General features: G+C 34.9%; 1 protein-coding gene across 1 annotated transcript in view; it reads right to left on the reverse strand.

Annotated features, from left to right (window-relative positions):
• piezo2a (piezo-type mechanosensitive ion channel component 2a) overlaps positions 1-17,117 on the reverse strand; it is a 144,509-nt gene that overhangs the window by 99,213 nt on the left and 28,179 nt on the right. The window contains exon 3 of the mRNA XM_065294788.2: positions 1,293-1,418. Coding sequence (XP_065150860.2) covers positions 1,293-1,418 — 126 coding nt within the window. The remainder of the gene's footprint in view (positions 1-1,292; positions 1,419-17,117) is intronic.

Raw genomic sequence — 17,117 nt, forward strand, 5'->3', positions numbered from 1 at the left:
TAAACAACTTGAATATAAAATTAATTTCAAATTTCATAACTAGTGAGAAGTTATGACATTTATTGAATAAAATATAATTTTACTGAATTTATAACTTTATAAATTATAAAACGTTATAATTCAAAATAAGTAAACTTAAGAGTAAACTTAAAATATTGTAAAAAACTGGATGTTCTACTAGATATCTCAAATAAAATGAACAATTACAAAAAACAATGACAGTATTGATTATTCATGTATAATTAAATTAAGAAATAGTATTAATATTTTAAGGGCACACAGAAAGTTGGTTCTAAAAGGCTACCAGACTAACAGATTACTTTATATTTTTTAACTCAAAATATAAATTTTCTTAGTCTGTGAACACAACATTTTGATTCTCATTACGGATACAGGTAGTTTTCTGCATTTAAAACAAATTAAATTTACAATTTTCTATTAAAATATACTTCATTAATGTCTCATTATGTATGATCAATAAAAACTTCCTTAGGCATAAAGGCTTCTATTTATTTTAGAAAAACATGCTCTGTTATTGACAGTTTCAAATGGTTACGGTAATGAGTTTTTTTTTATTGTGTTTAAAATTCACTAAAATGTTTAAAAATCTTGCAACCAACCACCCAGCTCAATGCTTTCTCCACTCACAGATAAACCAATAACACAAATATATTTAAAAAATATAAAACAACAAATATACACAAGGTAGCCATTACAAGTATTTGTTAATGAACAACATACTGCTGTGTGCAGCAGTGCAGACAAGTTAAAACCCCTATCACAATGTTAGGATTTGTGTACATTAACCAGTAAAGACTCGCCCTTTTCCAACATTGTGGTTCTTTGAAGTAGCAATCAGTCATTTTTGATGTTATAATTTAATTAGATATTAATGTTGACAAAGAGTACTTTATTTGCTTACTCTGAGAATAAATATTGTATGATTACATTCCAAAGGAAAAGTCTAAGTGCCGCAAGCCCTTCTCATATTTGTGTGATTGTTTTATTGAATAAATCCTTTAAGTGGATGACAAATGTATTGTTCTTTCGACTGAAATGATGCTAACAGGAATTGATTGTTTATAGCTCTAAAAACTGAAAGCTCTGAGTATGTTGGTATTTTTCATTTAAGTTTTAACTTCTTCTTAGATGTTCCTCCAAAGATTTTTGAGAAGAAATAAACAAAATTGAAATGACGTTGAGAAGAATCTCTTTTTGCATGTCTAAAAGAAAAACTGAAATGTTATTGGGATGAATGTTGAAATGTGAGTAGTACAGGTAGCGATACTCACAGTTGAAGTTGGGTTCAATTTTGTCTCCTGCTAACAGACTGTTGATTGTGATTTGGTAGATTATATGCAGCAATAGAAAAGTCATACTGGTAAAACACAGGGATTTCAACAAGCGTCCGGTGTGACCTGAAGAAGAAAAAAAAGAGTAATAAATAAATGAGAAACATTTGCTGACGTCTACAACAGGTAGGTAAGTCATAACTTTAACCTTATGTGGAATTGTGTGGGCCTAACATCTGTGCAGAGCTGGCCATAACATAAGTGAGTGAAAAAATGAAATAAAACCTTTGTGTAATTGTTACGGAGCAATAAAATCCCAATGGCTTGTAATAACCAGATTGGTATGGTTGTAGGCCAGGTGAGTCCAGCAGTGACGCTTGCTTTAGGAAAACCAAGCATTCCTCATGTCAGAGTGAAAGTTCATTGAGTTGAAAACATCTTTCTGCTCCTATAGGAAATAGCTGCTGTAATCCACTGCTATTACCGGAAATTCACTTTTGTAATACAGAGCTCTCTCTCTTTCTCTCTCTCTCTCTTTATCGGCATACATTAACCATTGATATTTTTGGCTGGTGTTTAGGCCGTTCATCATGTAGGATCACTGGACACAGAGTTAGTTTAAGGCCATAAGGTAAAAAGTTTCAATTGAAGTAGTGCTGTGAGTAACGTAATTATAAGCCATAAAGGAGTTGAAGGGTTTTAAAATTTGTTTCTAAAGCTGTATAAACATTTTTAAGATTTAAAGGGGAAGAGGTTGGGGTGCATGCTGGATGGTCCACTATTGAAGGAACAACAGCATTTTGATGCAGTGTGAAATTTGGGCACAATCCCTTACATTTTAAAGGGGCCATGTCACAAGACTTTTTTAAGATGTCAAATAAATCTTTGGTGTCCTCAGACCACATATGTAAAGTTTTAGCTCAAAATACCATATAGATAATTTATTATAGCAAGTTAAAATTGCCACTTTGTAGGTGTGTGCAAAATGTGCCGTTTTGGGTGTGTCCTTTAACATGAAACTGAGCTGATGAAATTCAACCACTGATCGCAATGATGGTGGTTTGTTGCAATTGAAACTCAATTGTGTTATTCTCTCTCTCTTTCTCTCTGCCCTAAATGCCTGTGCCGTGGTTGGATAGTGCAGATTAAGGGGTGGTATTATTATAATAAGATCTCCTTATGACATCATAAGGAGAGCCAAATTTCAAGACCTATTTTTTCACATGCTTACGGAGAATGTTTTACCATGTTTTACTAAAAAGTTACTGGGTTGATCTTTTTCACATTTTCTAGGTTGATAGAAGCACTGGGAACCCAATTATAGCACTTAAACATGGAGAAAGTCAGATTTACATTATATGTCCACTTTAAAGGTCATGCATCCAGTACAAAGGCAATATATGCAAACTAATAATGGTTAATTCAATTGCCAGTGATAAACAAGAAGAAGAAAGGTGGAGTGTATAAACTAATAACATTTTATCTACAGTACAGAGAGGGGGTGTAGGAACATTTTAGAAATATGTGATCCTGTCAGTGAAATCCAAGTCTCTACAGTAATTATAAGACTAGGAGTTTTAAAATTTGATTTCAATAACTGATTTTTAACTCTTTCACCGGCATTGACGAGATATCTCGTCAATTAAGAGAAAACGCTTCCCCGCCAATGACGAGATTTTCCGTCTTTCCGCAATGCAGCTATTATCCACCAGGTGGCGCCCTTCCGCAACTTTTTAAACCCGGAAGTATTGCCCTATGGCAAGCGGCTGCATGTCCGTGTCTGTTTTAAAGATCGCTCTGAATGGGATCTCTATGAAAAGTCCGTCACAAAAATTGAATTATCTCTGCTTTTTGCTCAAAATATGGTGTTTTTGCAAAAACCTACCCATATTCAAAAGCTGATTACAAAAGAACCACTGAAGGTAGGATGAAACGGTTTTTTTTTTTTGTTTAAAAGCAGAGGGTCTGTTCTTTCATTTGGTATATTGTATGTTTATATATTTAAAGAAGAACATTTTCTGGAAGGCATTAAACTTTGGTGAAAATCATGAAAAACGCTGGCGCTGGCTGGCAACTTTTTAAAAAAATGCTGGCGGTGAAAGAGTTAATCTTTGACATGACCTTACAGGCAGGGTTAGGGTCAGAAATGTCAACCATGAACCATTCTTCAACATTATACGTTACAAAAAAAAACATGTAGCAATAAATTTGGATGCAGTTCGATTTCACCCTTTCAAAATGTGGTTGTGAAAGTTTTTTAGAAAAGTGTGTGCGTAACATTAGCGTGTCTGAAGCGGTCACCTTTAAATGTGTCAGAATAAGTGCACACATCTCTTCTGATTAATCACAGACCTCTTAAATTCAAAATATCAGAGGTAATAAGCGGGGATCATTTCACTCCCTGTGGATTTCAATAAAGTACTATGTATCAGTTCTTACACACGCACTGTTTTTAAAGCATACCGTAACTCAATTTCTTCACATGTTAGAAAATAATACCAAGGCCAAAAATGTCTTCGTCGCAGAATAATAAGGTTTAGCGAAAAGAAAAAAAAAACACTCAGATTATTAACACACTAATGGAACAGCAGTCACACAATGTAGTTGGTGTACACAAAGAAATGAACTGAAAGAAATGAAAATGAAGGCATACAGGAGCACTTAATGTTCATGAGTAGACCAGACTAAACTGAGCTGTCATACTACAGACACAGTGCAGATCTCTAAACACTCTGAGCCAACACTTACATTCATCTAACACGCTTATTGTCTCAAGGTTAACATGCTGTCACACAAAACACGCTCACAAGACTGATAACTCATATATAATCTCATGACTTATACGACCAGGGCCAGAGCTAAAATTTAAGGAGACTCTTGATGTGAACCAAACAGACTTTAGATTTGTGACCCTGACAGGCAGGCTAAAGCCTCATAATCTAATGAGCATCAAAGTTTGATTTCATTTAATAATTGTAATCTTTTAAATGATCTTACTCAGTAAATATTAAAGATATCAAGGTAATATTTTCAATTGATATTATGTATAGGGGTGGCACGGTTCACAAAACCCTCGGTTCGGTTCGTATCACGGTTTTATGGCCACGGTTCTCGGTTTTGTACGGTTCTTGTTGTTATTTTTTCTTTTAATTTTTAACACTCCAGAAATGTATTATCTTATTAATGTATTAAGTATCCATAATTTAGGATACAATATTAAAAAAGTTATATCATGTAATCATGCACAAACTGAATTTGACTTTAAGCACATTATTGGGACCATCTCTGAGGAAAGCCAGATGAGATTTTGATAGAGCAAGAGGGAAGACATTGATGATTTCAACATGCTTTTCATTTATTTGGCAAAAAAAGAGAATGCGCATTTCCATCTACATGAACTTATGTGCCTTTTTAGCACACTTTAACTTGCATTTATCAAACTGCCAACTTCAGTGTAGCTCTTAGATTTATCACTGAGAGGCTGCTTAAATACTGCAGAGAGTATATGTGGACGAGAGAGAAACATAACGTTTACACCTGTAATATTTAAATCCGTTGCTTTTGTCCACTTTTGACCACTTCTGTCCTGGTTACTTTGAGGGGCAATTTATAAAATAAGATTGCGCAACTTTCACACGCTAGCAAAATGAAACTACGCGAAAATCAGCCGCTTTAGTTTTATCAATGAAAGGCTAAAAATAGCGCACGTTAACCGTGTTTTCGCGGAAGAAGTCAGAAAAAACATTCAGTACTTCAGATTAGATAAATGGGTGGAGAGAAGGTGGTCTCCTGTGGCTGTAGCCAGTCGTCTTGCACCAGTTGTGTGACACACCAGCACGACCTTACGTATTTGCGTAATTACGTCGAAAGGTCACACGTTATATATGTGAAACGCACACAATAAACTGACACAAAGACATTAATTTGTATCATTCCACATACAGTACAACAACGTCTGAACGGTCCTCTTTCTCCACTTTGGGCGGTAGTTTCGTATACATCATGCGTGACCGATCGATGCGCTTACACATTACGTAAGGTCGCCTTGCACGTCACACGGTTGGTGCAAGATGAGAAGTTGAAGCTTTTGAAGCTGCGATGAAACTGTAAACTGTTGAGGTCAAATAAAGTCAAATTAAATTGATTAACATTTTGGATGATATGGGGGTGAGTAAATTATTGTGATTTCTTTTTTATGGAAGTGGAGTATTCCTTTAAGTACTAAATGTTGTGTGAAACCCACATAATGTTTTGTATGAGGTCCAAACTGTTTAAAAACTGTTTATTCAATGTCTGTTTGTTTTAAGGCTATTAATATGCTTGTGTACTACACAAGTTTAAACAGATGTTTACAATTTAAACGTTCAGTCTTTCTCTTTATAGAAAATTCAAAGGAAAAATGCGATTGACTCATTATTAATGACTCATAATAATTGTTAAATGCTGTATTAACACTCATATTTATTATTTGCTGTATCTTATTTTCCAATAAATCATTTCAGTAGCAAAAAAAAAAAAAAAACTTGCAACTCTACACCTGCTAATATAAAGTACTGTCAGAAAGACTTATGTCTTCACACAATTGGCACACTTGTTCATTTATCCTCCGACATCTACTGAGATAATCTTATCTCAGTCATCTGAGAGATACAAACTATCGACAACTGTAGTTGTTGAGAAAAAATCTGCCAAGTTTGTGTGATCATTACGAGCGTTTGCTGTAATGAAAATATTTAACACGTCTGGTCATGCCGCATAATTTTTACTGTCTGTACAATTAACCCAATAAGACGGCATTCTGTTCGAAGGCAAATCAGTTATAGGCTTTGTCTGGTTCCAACTCTTCAGCAAAAGTCTCATCGTTTTTCATAAGTGATATAAAATATATTACGCAATAATTCAATGAATGGAATATGTGCTAATGATGGCTTTAAACAAAAAGAGACCACGGATCAGTCACACCATGTATTGAAGCCATTATGAGCTGTAGCATATTTTTTATTTAAAGCAGAAACCGAGGATAAGAGCCTCCGCGGCAATACTGGCACAGGAAACGCAAATATGGACCAGATGTGTTTGTTATTTAGTGGCGGAGAAATAATGGCCGTTCTGTTGGCGCGTTCACGTCAGCGTGTCGTTTAGGCTTCAGTTTCTCGTTATTCTTTTCCCTCATGAGCCACTTCATCCCTTTCAGACAGTCTGAATGGGTCTCACGGTTTGAATGCGGTAAGTAATTGGGTAAAAATGTTAGACGCATCTTCATTATTTCAGAGGTCAGAAATGTGGACTGGTCTAGCACAAACTATTCGAACCAAATCCTTATGTGCTATTGCCCTGATTTCTGGAGTTTCATTATCTAACTTGTTTTCCAAATTGAAAGTTGGAGTTGGTTTGCTCAATGACTCAAAAAAGCCCCCTGGATCCATCAAACCAGAGATATTGGTATTGGCAATTGGCTCCTTTTTGTAAATATAATTTAGATGCTGTTACAAAGGGACTATCAGTCAATATCACCATTGATCATTTAACCACATCTTACAGACAATGCACTAGCACTGACGACATCGGATCTTCGGTCGGTCATCTTGTAATACTATCACATGTCCTAAAGCTTTTAGTGATGTGTATAGATATTGATATTCCGGACTGAGAGCATTGAGCAGGATAGAGCCAAATTTAATCAATGCTATAAAAATTTTACTCCTACGGGAATGTCCCTCCTGTCGTAATTGACATAATTGATTTGAATCAATTCATTCTTAGACTGTAATGGCATTAAGCCAGAGAGAAAAAGGATCCAAGCCCAGAGTCTTTACGTAAAGTCATTCTTACATAAAGGTGAATTGCGTCATTTCGTTGCCCCTAGTGGAACGAAAAGGAATTGCGAATTAAAAAAGGTATTTCAAAATATTTTTTAATAGTCGAAAACCACCCAAATTCCCAATACTGGTTAGCTGAAATACCTAAACATCACAGAGCTTTGGTCTTTAAACTTTTAGCTAAATCAGCCTACAATTAATTATTAATTTTGGTTGATTTTACAAGTGTATATGATTTTAACCTAGAATTTTAAGTATTGGCTTAAAAAATTAACATAACTTCACTGTAAAAAATACTTTGCTGCCTTAACATTTTTTGTTAAATCAACTCAGATTTACAAGTCATGCCAACAGAGAAAATATAGTATATATATATATATATATATATATATATATATATAGAAAAGTCAACTTAATTTTATAAGTTATAACAACTCACCTGCCATTATAACAAATCATCTCTAGTCAAGATAAATAATAGTAAGTTGAATTGATTGTAAATTCGAGTTGATTCAACAAAAAATTTTAAGGTAGCAAAGTATTTTTACAGTGTAATAAATTCAAGATGAAATTGTTCAACTTAATTTTTTAAGTTAAAGTAACATAAATATATGTGTTGATTTAACAAAAATGCCAGACAAAAGAAAGAATTTAAATACCCAAAACACACTTCACTGTTTAGTGCCTACATGCATATCAAAGCTTTAAAAGTCCAGAAATAATATTAATAAAATAACTTAAAATCGTTATAAAATTTAAAATAAATTCATAAAACATTAAATTATAAAATAACTTGTAAGATAAATTGGTGTCCTCCTCTTTAAAAGTCTATGTAAGGCAAAAACAGTTCAAGAAGATTTCTTATACATTTGTCATTTAAAACCAATATAGTTAAATAGACGCTTTGGGACACAATCGTGTTTATCTCACCATCTGGTTCCCAAGTTTACATATCAAGAAACTGAATCATCATAGCCTCTGATTCATTTATAAAAAATGAACAAAGTCCTAGTCTGACCCTTTCTTCCTGGCATACCCAACCCACGTTTGTGAAAGGCATAAAAAATTATGCTAAACAAATTGCTGTAATATATATACAAAATAGGTTTAACAAAATTACTGTAAGTTGCATGCTATGCAAAATGTATATAATATGATTATCTGTCCCAGAGCCTTTAAGTGCATATCCATTGCCTTTATGTTTATCTCTTGAATTTTGCTAGATATATATTACACAGCTAGTGCTTTAAGGTTATTTGTTCTCCGGTCTGATGCCATGAACTTCTCAAGTGTATGATGTATTACAGCAAACTTTTTGGCAGTAGGTGGAAATGTTTGCAAAACTGTGGAACTAATATGAAAACAGACTAGGTGAGCTAATCTCAAATCACAGCAATACTTTTTATTATCAACAAAAAATAGCTATTCTTTCTGTTGTCCTGTGTTTTTAGACGCTTTATTCTTCTTAAATTTGATAACACAGCATTTATGACAAATTTATATATTTCATATAATATCATAAACATGGGGCGCACCTGGCACGGGTGCTATGCCCCCCTGTTTTATAACAACTGATTTACAGGATACAGAATCTATTGTCACGGTCACATTATTTGATAAATTACATGTTTGTAATTCAAAAAATGGTGATGTCTGGTGGAAATATGATTTCTCTAAAGTACAGCAAGAACCTTTTCAAGTAATATGATAAACAATAGTGCTGTATCAGCATAAATGGCACGGTGTCCTAGGAATGACCTGCATAAATGTGTTTGAGGTAGACAAAAAACTAAATGTTTCGAGATATCGTAGACAGAGTCTTAATATCAGTTATTCATTATTGAACAAATATGCTCACAAAGCCAAAACTAACAGGAGTCTTTAAAATGCCTGAGGAAAAATTTTAGCAATAAGAGTGCATACCAAATATCCTTATGCCTCCAAAAGACACTTTTGTTTATTTTGCCTAAACTCATTTTCATGCCAATCCTTGAGGAGTCAAGCTTTGTATAATGCGTGATAAAAACATAAAACAGTTTGTCAGCTTGCACGATATTATGTGTTAGTGCAGCTAAACTGGTAGCAATGCAAAGCTCATGGGTTCGATTCTCCAGAGACACACAAACTGATATAAGGGTGACTCTCACGAAATCCAGTGTCCATTCTCACGAAATCTGTGTCCGGCATCAGAATCGTAAAAAAAAAAACTTGAAGCCAATTTAGTTTTTTTGCACAAATAAGATTAAGGTCTGAACTTACTATAACCATAATTTTTTTAGAGGATTTAAAACATATGTCCTATAAAATTATTTACATTTTTTTAGATTATCATTATAAAAAATTATCATTACCGCAACATGATATTACATTAAATATATGCATTTACAAACTCATGTTTCGGTAATGAGAACTAAAAAGTTGTCTAGGTACAATGACAAACTAAATTTAAATTTTTATCTGGAGAGAAAAAATAAGAACTGCTTACCTGGTAGCCATCTTGAGTGTCACAGTCAATTATGTCCCTCACAACAATTTTTTTAATGTTAGTTCCTTGAGGGCTTAAACAATGATTGAAAATTGTTTTTGGACACATTTATATTCCTTATTATTGTCTCTACATTTACCAATGATCACCAAATACCACATGTTTCTTTACTGTAAATGTTTATAGTATAACATGCACTGAAGATTTTTATTTTTTTAGATTTTTTAATTATAAATATTTCCATGTCAAAGAACCCAAATCATGTCATGGACACGTTGCGGTAATGAAAATTTTCCCCTTAAATGTGGAAAAACCAACAAAATTGGTTTGTATGACATAATTTGAAATCATGTGCAAAATAGTACATGACGAGATGTTTGTAACTGTATGCTTCTTATTTTGATACTCTTACTTTGCATTTACTTTTTTATCAAAATGTTTCATTATACCTCATAAGTCTAATTTCGTGAGAATCACCCACAGTACATATACAGTACTGTGCAAAAGTCTTAGGCCACCACCACCAGACTTGTTGTTTTAGAAGTTTTAATGTCCATCGGATATTTATTTTTCAATCTATTTTATTAAGATACAAACAGAAAATACAGGAAATATGGCCAAAAAATAAAAAAAATAATAATTTTCAGGACTAATGTCTTCTTTAGGCATCATCTGTATTTAGTGTGACCTCTCTTTGCACTAAACACATCTTGAGCGTTTTTGAGCAGAATGAAGTAAAAAGAAAAATTTCTTTAAAATTAGAAATTAGGATTCAATTTTATTTAGGTTTAAGAGATCCTGCAGTTTCCTGCTATTGCTCAAGTGGAAAGGGATTTTACCCTAAATCCTTAACACATCAGTTTATATTTTTATACAGTTTTTAATACCACATTTTCTGGATGTATTCCACTAAAGAGACTGAGAAACAATTATATATGATCACTATAACATTGCAAAAACAACAAATCTAATTCTGGCATGGTGGTCTAAGACTTTTGCACAATACTGTATATTTTGAATGCACTCGACAAAGTCGATTTGAATAAAAGTATTTACCAAATGCATTCATGTAAATGCATCTCGGTAGGCCTAAAGAACTCCCTAAAAACTGCTGGGTTATACTGTAAATTAAGCAATGCTGGATTGTTTTTGCCCAAAATGCTGGTTTGGTTCAACCCATGGTTGGGTCAAATATAAACATTTTCTAAGTTTATTTCACCCAATGGTTTGTCCCCTTTTTGACCCAATCGTGTGTTAAAATAACCCAGCATTTTTTAGGTTGTACTGTATATTAAAAGCGAACTTAATTCCAAGAGCTACATTTCCTGGTGTTTATAAAGAGTTACAAAATAAATAAATAAATAAATAAAGACGACTGCCCCCTGTTAGGAACTGTGAATCACGGGTCACACGACTTCCTGAGGAAGCGAGGTAAGGCCGTGTTTCGGTGGGTCGAGGTCCCTCTCTGACGACCTCTCCATTCAGTTAGGTTTCCTCAGGAAACCATCTTACCTCCTGCATCCCCTCAAGTGTACAGATTGTCTGTTTGTACTTCGTTCTGCGGTACGTAAGTCATATTTCTCCTTTTCTTTGGGGGATCACAGGGTTACTCATTACTTAAAAATGTGTCCCTCACAATACAAGCTCAAGGTTAGCTTGACATAATAGATAATTTTTACTGTCCGTCTTCAGATTCCTCTTGGTTTACGGCCTGCTTTCCAAGATCCCAACTTGACCTGATTGTAATATGTTCACTAAGAGTGCTGTAATAAAATGTCTGACATTTGGTAAAGAAGCAGTAAGGAATCCTAAAATCCACCTTCGGTTTCATTTCTCCCTCGGTAATTGTCCGATGAGATCTACCCAGTTTTACATCAGCACCTTTAAACAATCGTGGCTAAGGAGAGGTAAAGGCGCTGTTATTAATAGGTAACATCTGGCCGTGATGACGCAGGGCCAGCTGAGGTACATTTGCAGGGTCTGACTCAACCCTCATGTGGAGGGTCTAAACAAAACAAACAGATGTACTGCAAGAACGCAAGCTGAACAAAGACAAAAGATTTTCAGTTCAACATCTAAACGCCACACCATTCAGGTTTAAGGTAACTTGAATATGTCCTTCTGGACCAATAAAGGTTGCAAGATATAAAATTAGGTGTGGTAATATAGCAAATTATAAACTTGTAAAAACTGTTTCCCAGACAGGGTTTAGATAGTTATATTAGGGCATTTAATAGTTTTTACTTGCAGTGCTTTACAAAAACATTACTGGTATGCATCTTGAGACAAAACAATGGCATTGATATATGGTCAAATATCTTAAAGGAATAGTCAATTTTCTTAAAAGAAAAATCCAGATATTTTACTCACCACCATGTCATCCGAAATGTTGATGTCTTTCTTTGTTCAGTCGAGAAGAAATTATGTTTTTTGAGGAAAACATTGCAGGATTTTTCTAATTTTAATGGACTTTAATAGAGCCCAACATAATACTTAACTCAACACTTAACAGTTTTTTTCAACGGAGTTTCAAAGGACTATAAACGATCCCAAACGAGGCATTAGGGTCTTATCTAGTAAAACGATTGTCATTTTTGACAAGAAAAATAAAAAATATGCACTTTTAAACCACAACTTCTCGTCTAGAAACGGTCGTGATGCAGCAGCGTGACCCCACGTAATACGGCATAACGTCAAGAGGTCACAGAGGACGAACGCGAAACTCCGCCCCAGTGTTTACAAATGTGTTGAAAGAGGACCGTTCCGACGTTGTTGTATGTTGAATGATATTAATTAATGTCTTTGTGTCAGTTTATTGTTTACAATGGTCCGCAAATGTGCGTTTTATATATGTAACAAGTGACCTCCCTACGTCACTACGCATTTACGTTAGGTCGCGCTGGACCGGATCTAGACGAGAAGTTGTTGTTTAAAAGTTTGGGAAGTTTGCGTTTATAGTCCTTTGAAACTCCGCTGAAAAAAACTGTTAAGTGTTGAGTTAAGTATTAAATGTTGGGCTCTATTAATGTCCATTAAAATGACAAAAATCCTGCAATGTTTTCCTCAAAAAACATAATTTCTTCTCGACTGAACAAAGAAAGACATCAACATTTTGGATGACATGGTTGTGAGTAAATTATCTGGATTTTTCTTTTAAGAAAATTCCTTTAATACAAGATTTTTTTGCATTTTTTTCTGGAACTTCCACCACACATCATAAATACAATTATGTTTTATTCACTTTATTTGATAAACGTCTATCCATTTAACTTTTTGGTGTTAATCATTTTACTTTGTTTTGTTATCTTCATCAGTAACTAAATAAAAATTTGTTACATTTAAGTGGTTTAATTTTTAACAATGCAATTGGCATTTCCATTAAACACTTTCCTGGACCTGGACCACAAAACGTCTCAGGTTAGATATGTAACCTCTGTTCCCTTAAAAGGGAACTAGATGCTGCATCTCCTTTGCCATACTTCCGGCGTACCTGTACACCCACTTGGGCATATGCCAGATAAAGTGGGTGTTCATTTTCAGCCTATTTATGCTCACTGGCTTCCGCCTATGAACTCACGCCAAATTTTGGATACAAACTGAAAGATCATGTATAAACATTCCAGTCAAATGTTTATATACTTGTATGTTTAGGCCATACAGAAATATGTATAGAAATGAAAGTTGTGTGAAGGCAACTCAATTTCAGAAGAGCACAGCTATGATGTCACATGCCGGAGATGAGCCGTGCCATAAAGAGGTGATGGTGCAAGACAACAGCTGTAGAGACGGGAAATGTCTTCATCTGGCCAGCCGCGGGCAGTCAGCTAACACCGTGAACTCCTGACATTCATACGTCAGCGTCTTTAAGCACAGCTTGAGCACTGTGTGTAAGATATCTGCACTTCCCAGTAAAAAGCTGTCATTAGATGAGCATCATATGTGCCAACGTAATGCCTTAAATGATTCGTTTGCAACTTTCTCCAATTTTGTTTATCCAATTTGTGCTTATGCATGTTCAGTAAAACGTTTAAATGCAGTATGCATAGATCTTAAAAGAGTCCACCCAACTCTCTGACATTTTGATCCATACACACTATCCACTTTTAAGTCTGATCACTACTGAAAATACAAGCACACATCTTACCAGTTTTGCAAAGGCAATATTGAATAATAACTGCAGATAATTGTGCTGATATATAAAATTACAAAATATTATGAATTTGAAATATTATTAAAAAAATAACAATAACGTGCCAAAAATGACACCAAGAAGCAATTTAACCCCCCACCTCTTATTACTTTTTATGTGTATTGGAAAATAAGTCCCTAAGGGGATATGGAGCAAAAATTAAATCAAGTTTAGTTTCACGTGCGCAAAAGAAACTATCGCGTGCACACATGAAACTATCGTGTTTAGTTTTGCGTGCGCACGTAAAACTATAATGTGCGCACGTGAAACTATCGCATGCGCACACCAAACTATTGCGTGTGCATGTGAAAGCGATAGTTTCATGTGCGCATCCGATAGTTTCATGTGCACACATTATAGTTTTACGTGCGCACGAGAAACTAAACACTACAGTTTCATGTGCGCACGCTATAGTTTCACGTGCGCACGCGATAGTTTCACGTGCGCACGCGATAGTTTCACGTGCACATGCGAAACTAAACTTTAAAAAAGTTCTGCATGTGAAGGTTTCGTGTCACTAAACTTTCGATTTTTTTACTCCAATGTCACCTTGGGGGCTCGGTATATTTGTAATATGGTCTGGTTTTCAAAAAAATATGCATTTATTGAATAAATAAAACTCGCACCCATCATCTTTGCACTACTAATGCAATGCTCAACTAAGCTACAGTATTTCTGCTCAACAAGCCACACAATTTAAGGTGTCATTCATGTCTGGTTCACAAGCAATGCAAGACCAGTTACACACCAAAGTATTGGGTGAAAAACACTAAGTATGAACACTAACAATAGTAATACTTGCCCAAGCAAGAAGCACTGATAAAGCAATAGAGAGTCTGTTAAAATCATACGGGTCAGCTTGTCCTCAGGTTCAGAGGAGCCCGTATCAACTCAACTCAATTACAGCTGTTAAACTTCATCGCCGAAGGCTGGAATCTCCTAACTCAGACAGACAGAGCGGACGAGCCTGTGCAAGCCTCAAACACGAGTGTCAAAGGAAGAAGAGTCTAGGAACGCTCAGATTGTGCTCTTCTGGTAGTTCTCCAGACCCTCCCTCCATATAAACAAACTTCATGCATCTGTTCTGGTAATAAATGAGCTGTAAGTTCATATCAATCTCTCATCTCTCTTGATGACATCTTTGCTTATTAAGGTATGAGCAACATCTGTATTATAAATATTGTAGATATTACGATAGCATTATCAGCACGCCTCCAGTTAGAGTGTTTGTTTATGGCTTGTTTATGTAGGTTAAAGGGATCAAACCAGACTTAGACGTGATCTCATCAAGTAATTTGGGTGGACAACTTGCCCAGGATGTGAATTTGAAAAGAATAAGGGTTTTGTGGGAACTAATTTTTAATGTTTACTCATCTTTCTCATGTTCTGAATACTGAAGGGAAATCTCATCCGAGCCACTGTGACTACTGCTGGGATTAAGGGTAAACTATCTGGGATTAAACTATGTTTTGATGATTGTAAAGATTGCATGTCTTTTAACATGAAAGGCACTGATTTCTCCTGGTTAGAAACATTTGAGTACATTGTCCCAATTAATCAATGTTTCTGTGTTTTTAGGTGCCTTTAGAGGGAGGCAACATGCAGCCCAGTCACACAAAATTACGTACCTCTAGTCACGTAATTTTTGTATTCTTTTTCATGATACTGTCATGAATTTCCGCGTTTTTTCGTGATCGTATCACGAATTTCTGTTTATGTGTTATTCTCACGTATTGGTTACTCAGTTGTTTTGTCCTAATCTCTTACCATTTTCGCTTCGATTTAGGGTTAAATTTACATAAAATGACATCCTTACCCAAACCCAACTCTCACCCTAACGCCAGGCTACAATGGTTTAAAATTTAGAAAATATAAAAAATAAATCAGAAAACAATAGTATAATCCAAAACTTCACGTGACATCCTAACACAAACACCAAATCTAACCCTAAAACGAAGCGAAAATGGTTTGAAAATAGGAAAAAGCAGTTGAGTAACCAATGCATTATAATGACACATAAACAGAAATTTGTGATACGATCACGAAAAACCGCGGAAATTCGTGACAGTATCACGAAAAATAATAAAAAAAATTAAGTGACTATAGGTACATAATTTTGTGAGACTGGGTAGTAGCATGCATGCTAGATGAAATGTCATTGGACAAATATTAATATGTGCCTGTAAATGCAAAAAAAATCATAAAATCAAAAGTTTGTACAGTATATTTGTTAAACGGATATCTAATCCATTTAAAGAGTTTGTTTAGGAATAGATAAGTTAAAAAAAATGTCCTGGGCCCGTATTCATTAAGATTCTAAGAGTCCTCTCAGAAAACTAATTTAGCTTAAAAACTTTTACGTAGGAGTCTTAGCTTAAGAGCTATTCGGGACTGATCTGAGAGCAACTTTTAAGACAAAAACTTTTATCTTAGTGAGGAGGCGGGGTTTGACCCCATTGCTACGTGTGACACAATCTTTTGAAGACTGTGATTGGTTGGTTGTCCAAGATGGAAGAAAAAGAGTGCTTGTAAGTATAGGATATATTATTAGCAATCAATTTGAAATTACCCGCTTCGGCATATGCCAGATAAAGTGGAGATCCTTTTTTTAGCCTATTTATGCTCCTGGCTTCTGCCTATGACGTCACAAACAACCACTGGTCGAATTTGATACATACTCAGACGCCGTCACGCTGTAGGCATTCCCAAAGCGTCAGCTCTCTGACGCAACGTGGAGTTCCTTTAAAAGGGAACCAGTCATAAATAGCACGAGTATATTTGCAGCAACAGCCAACAATATATTGTATGAGTCAAAATGATGTTAAGTATTCCATGAAAATATTAAATATATTTAAGATTGCTAAGGACTTCATTTGGACAACTTTAAAGGCGATTTTCTCAATATTTAGATTTTTTGCACCCTCAGATTCCAGATTTTCAAATAGTTGTATCTCAGCCAAATATTGTCCTATCCTAACAAAACATACATCAATGGAAAGCTTTTTATTTATTTAGCTTAATATAATTCTTCATTATTTATATGATGTATAAATCCCAGTTAAAAAAATACCCTTTGAAACAAGAGGGTAAATCATGTGCAGAATTGACTTCTTGTGTGGCTGAAAGTGTATCTAGTTTTTGGCCTGCTTCTCAATCTTGAGGCTGATACGGTGAATGTAATGAGGTAATAGATAAACTTGTGAACCAATGACACATTGAGGAATGCCGGGAAAACTGAGGAGACTGCATTCCAGCTTCTCCCACTCACCAAACCCCTCAGTAAACATGGTATTGCCAGTCGCTGAGAAACTAAGTTTTAGTTTTCAAACATC

The sequence above is a fragment of the Paramisgurnus dabryanus genome, chromosome 22 (assembly GCF_030506205.2).
Source record: "Paramisgurnus dabryanus chromosome 22, PD_genome_1.1, whole genome shotgun sequence".
NCBI lineage: Eukaryota > Metazoa > Chordata > Actinopteri > Cypriniformes > Cobitidae > Paramisgurnus > Paramisgurnus dabryanus.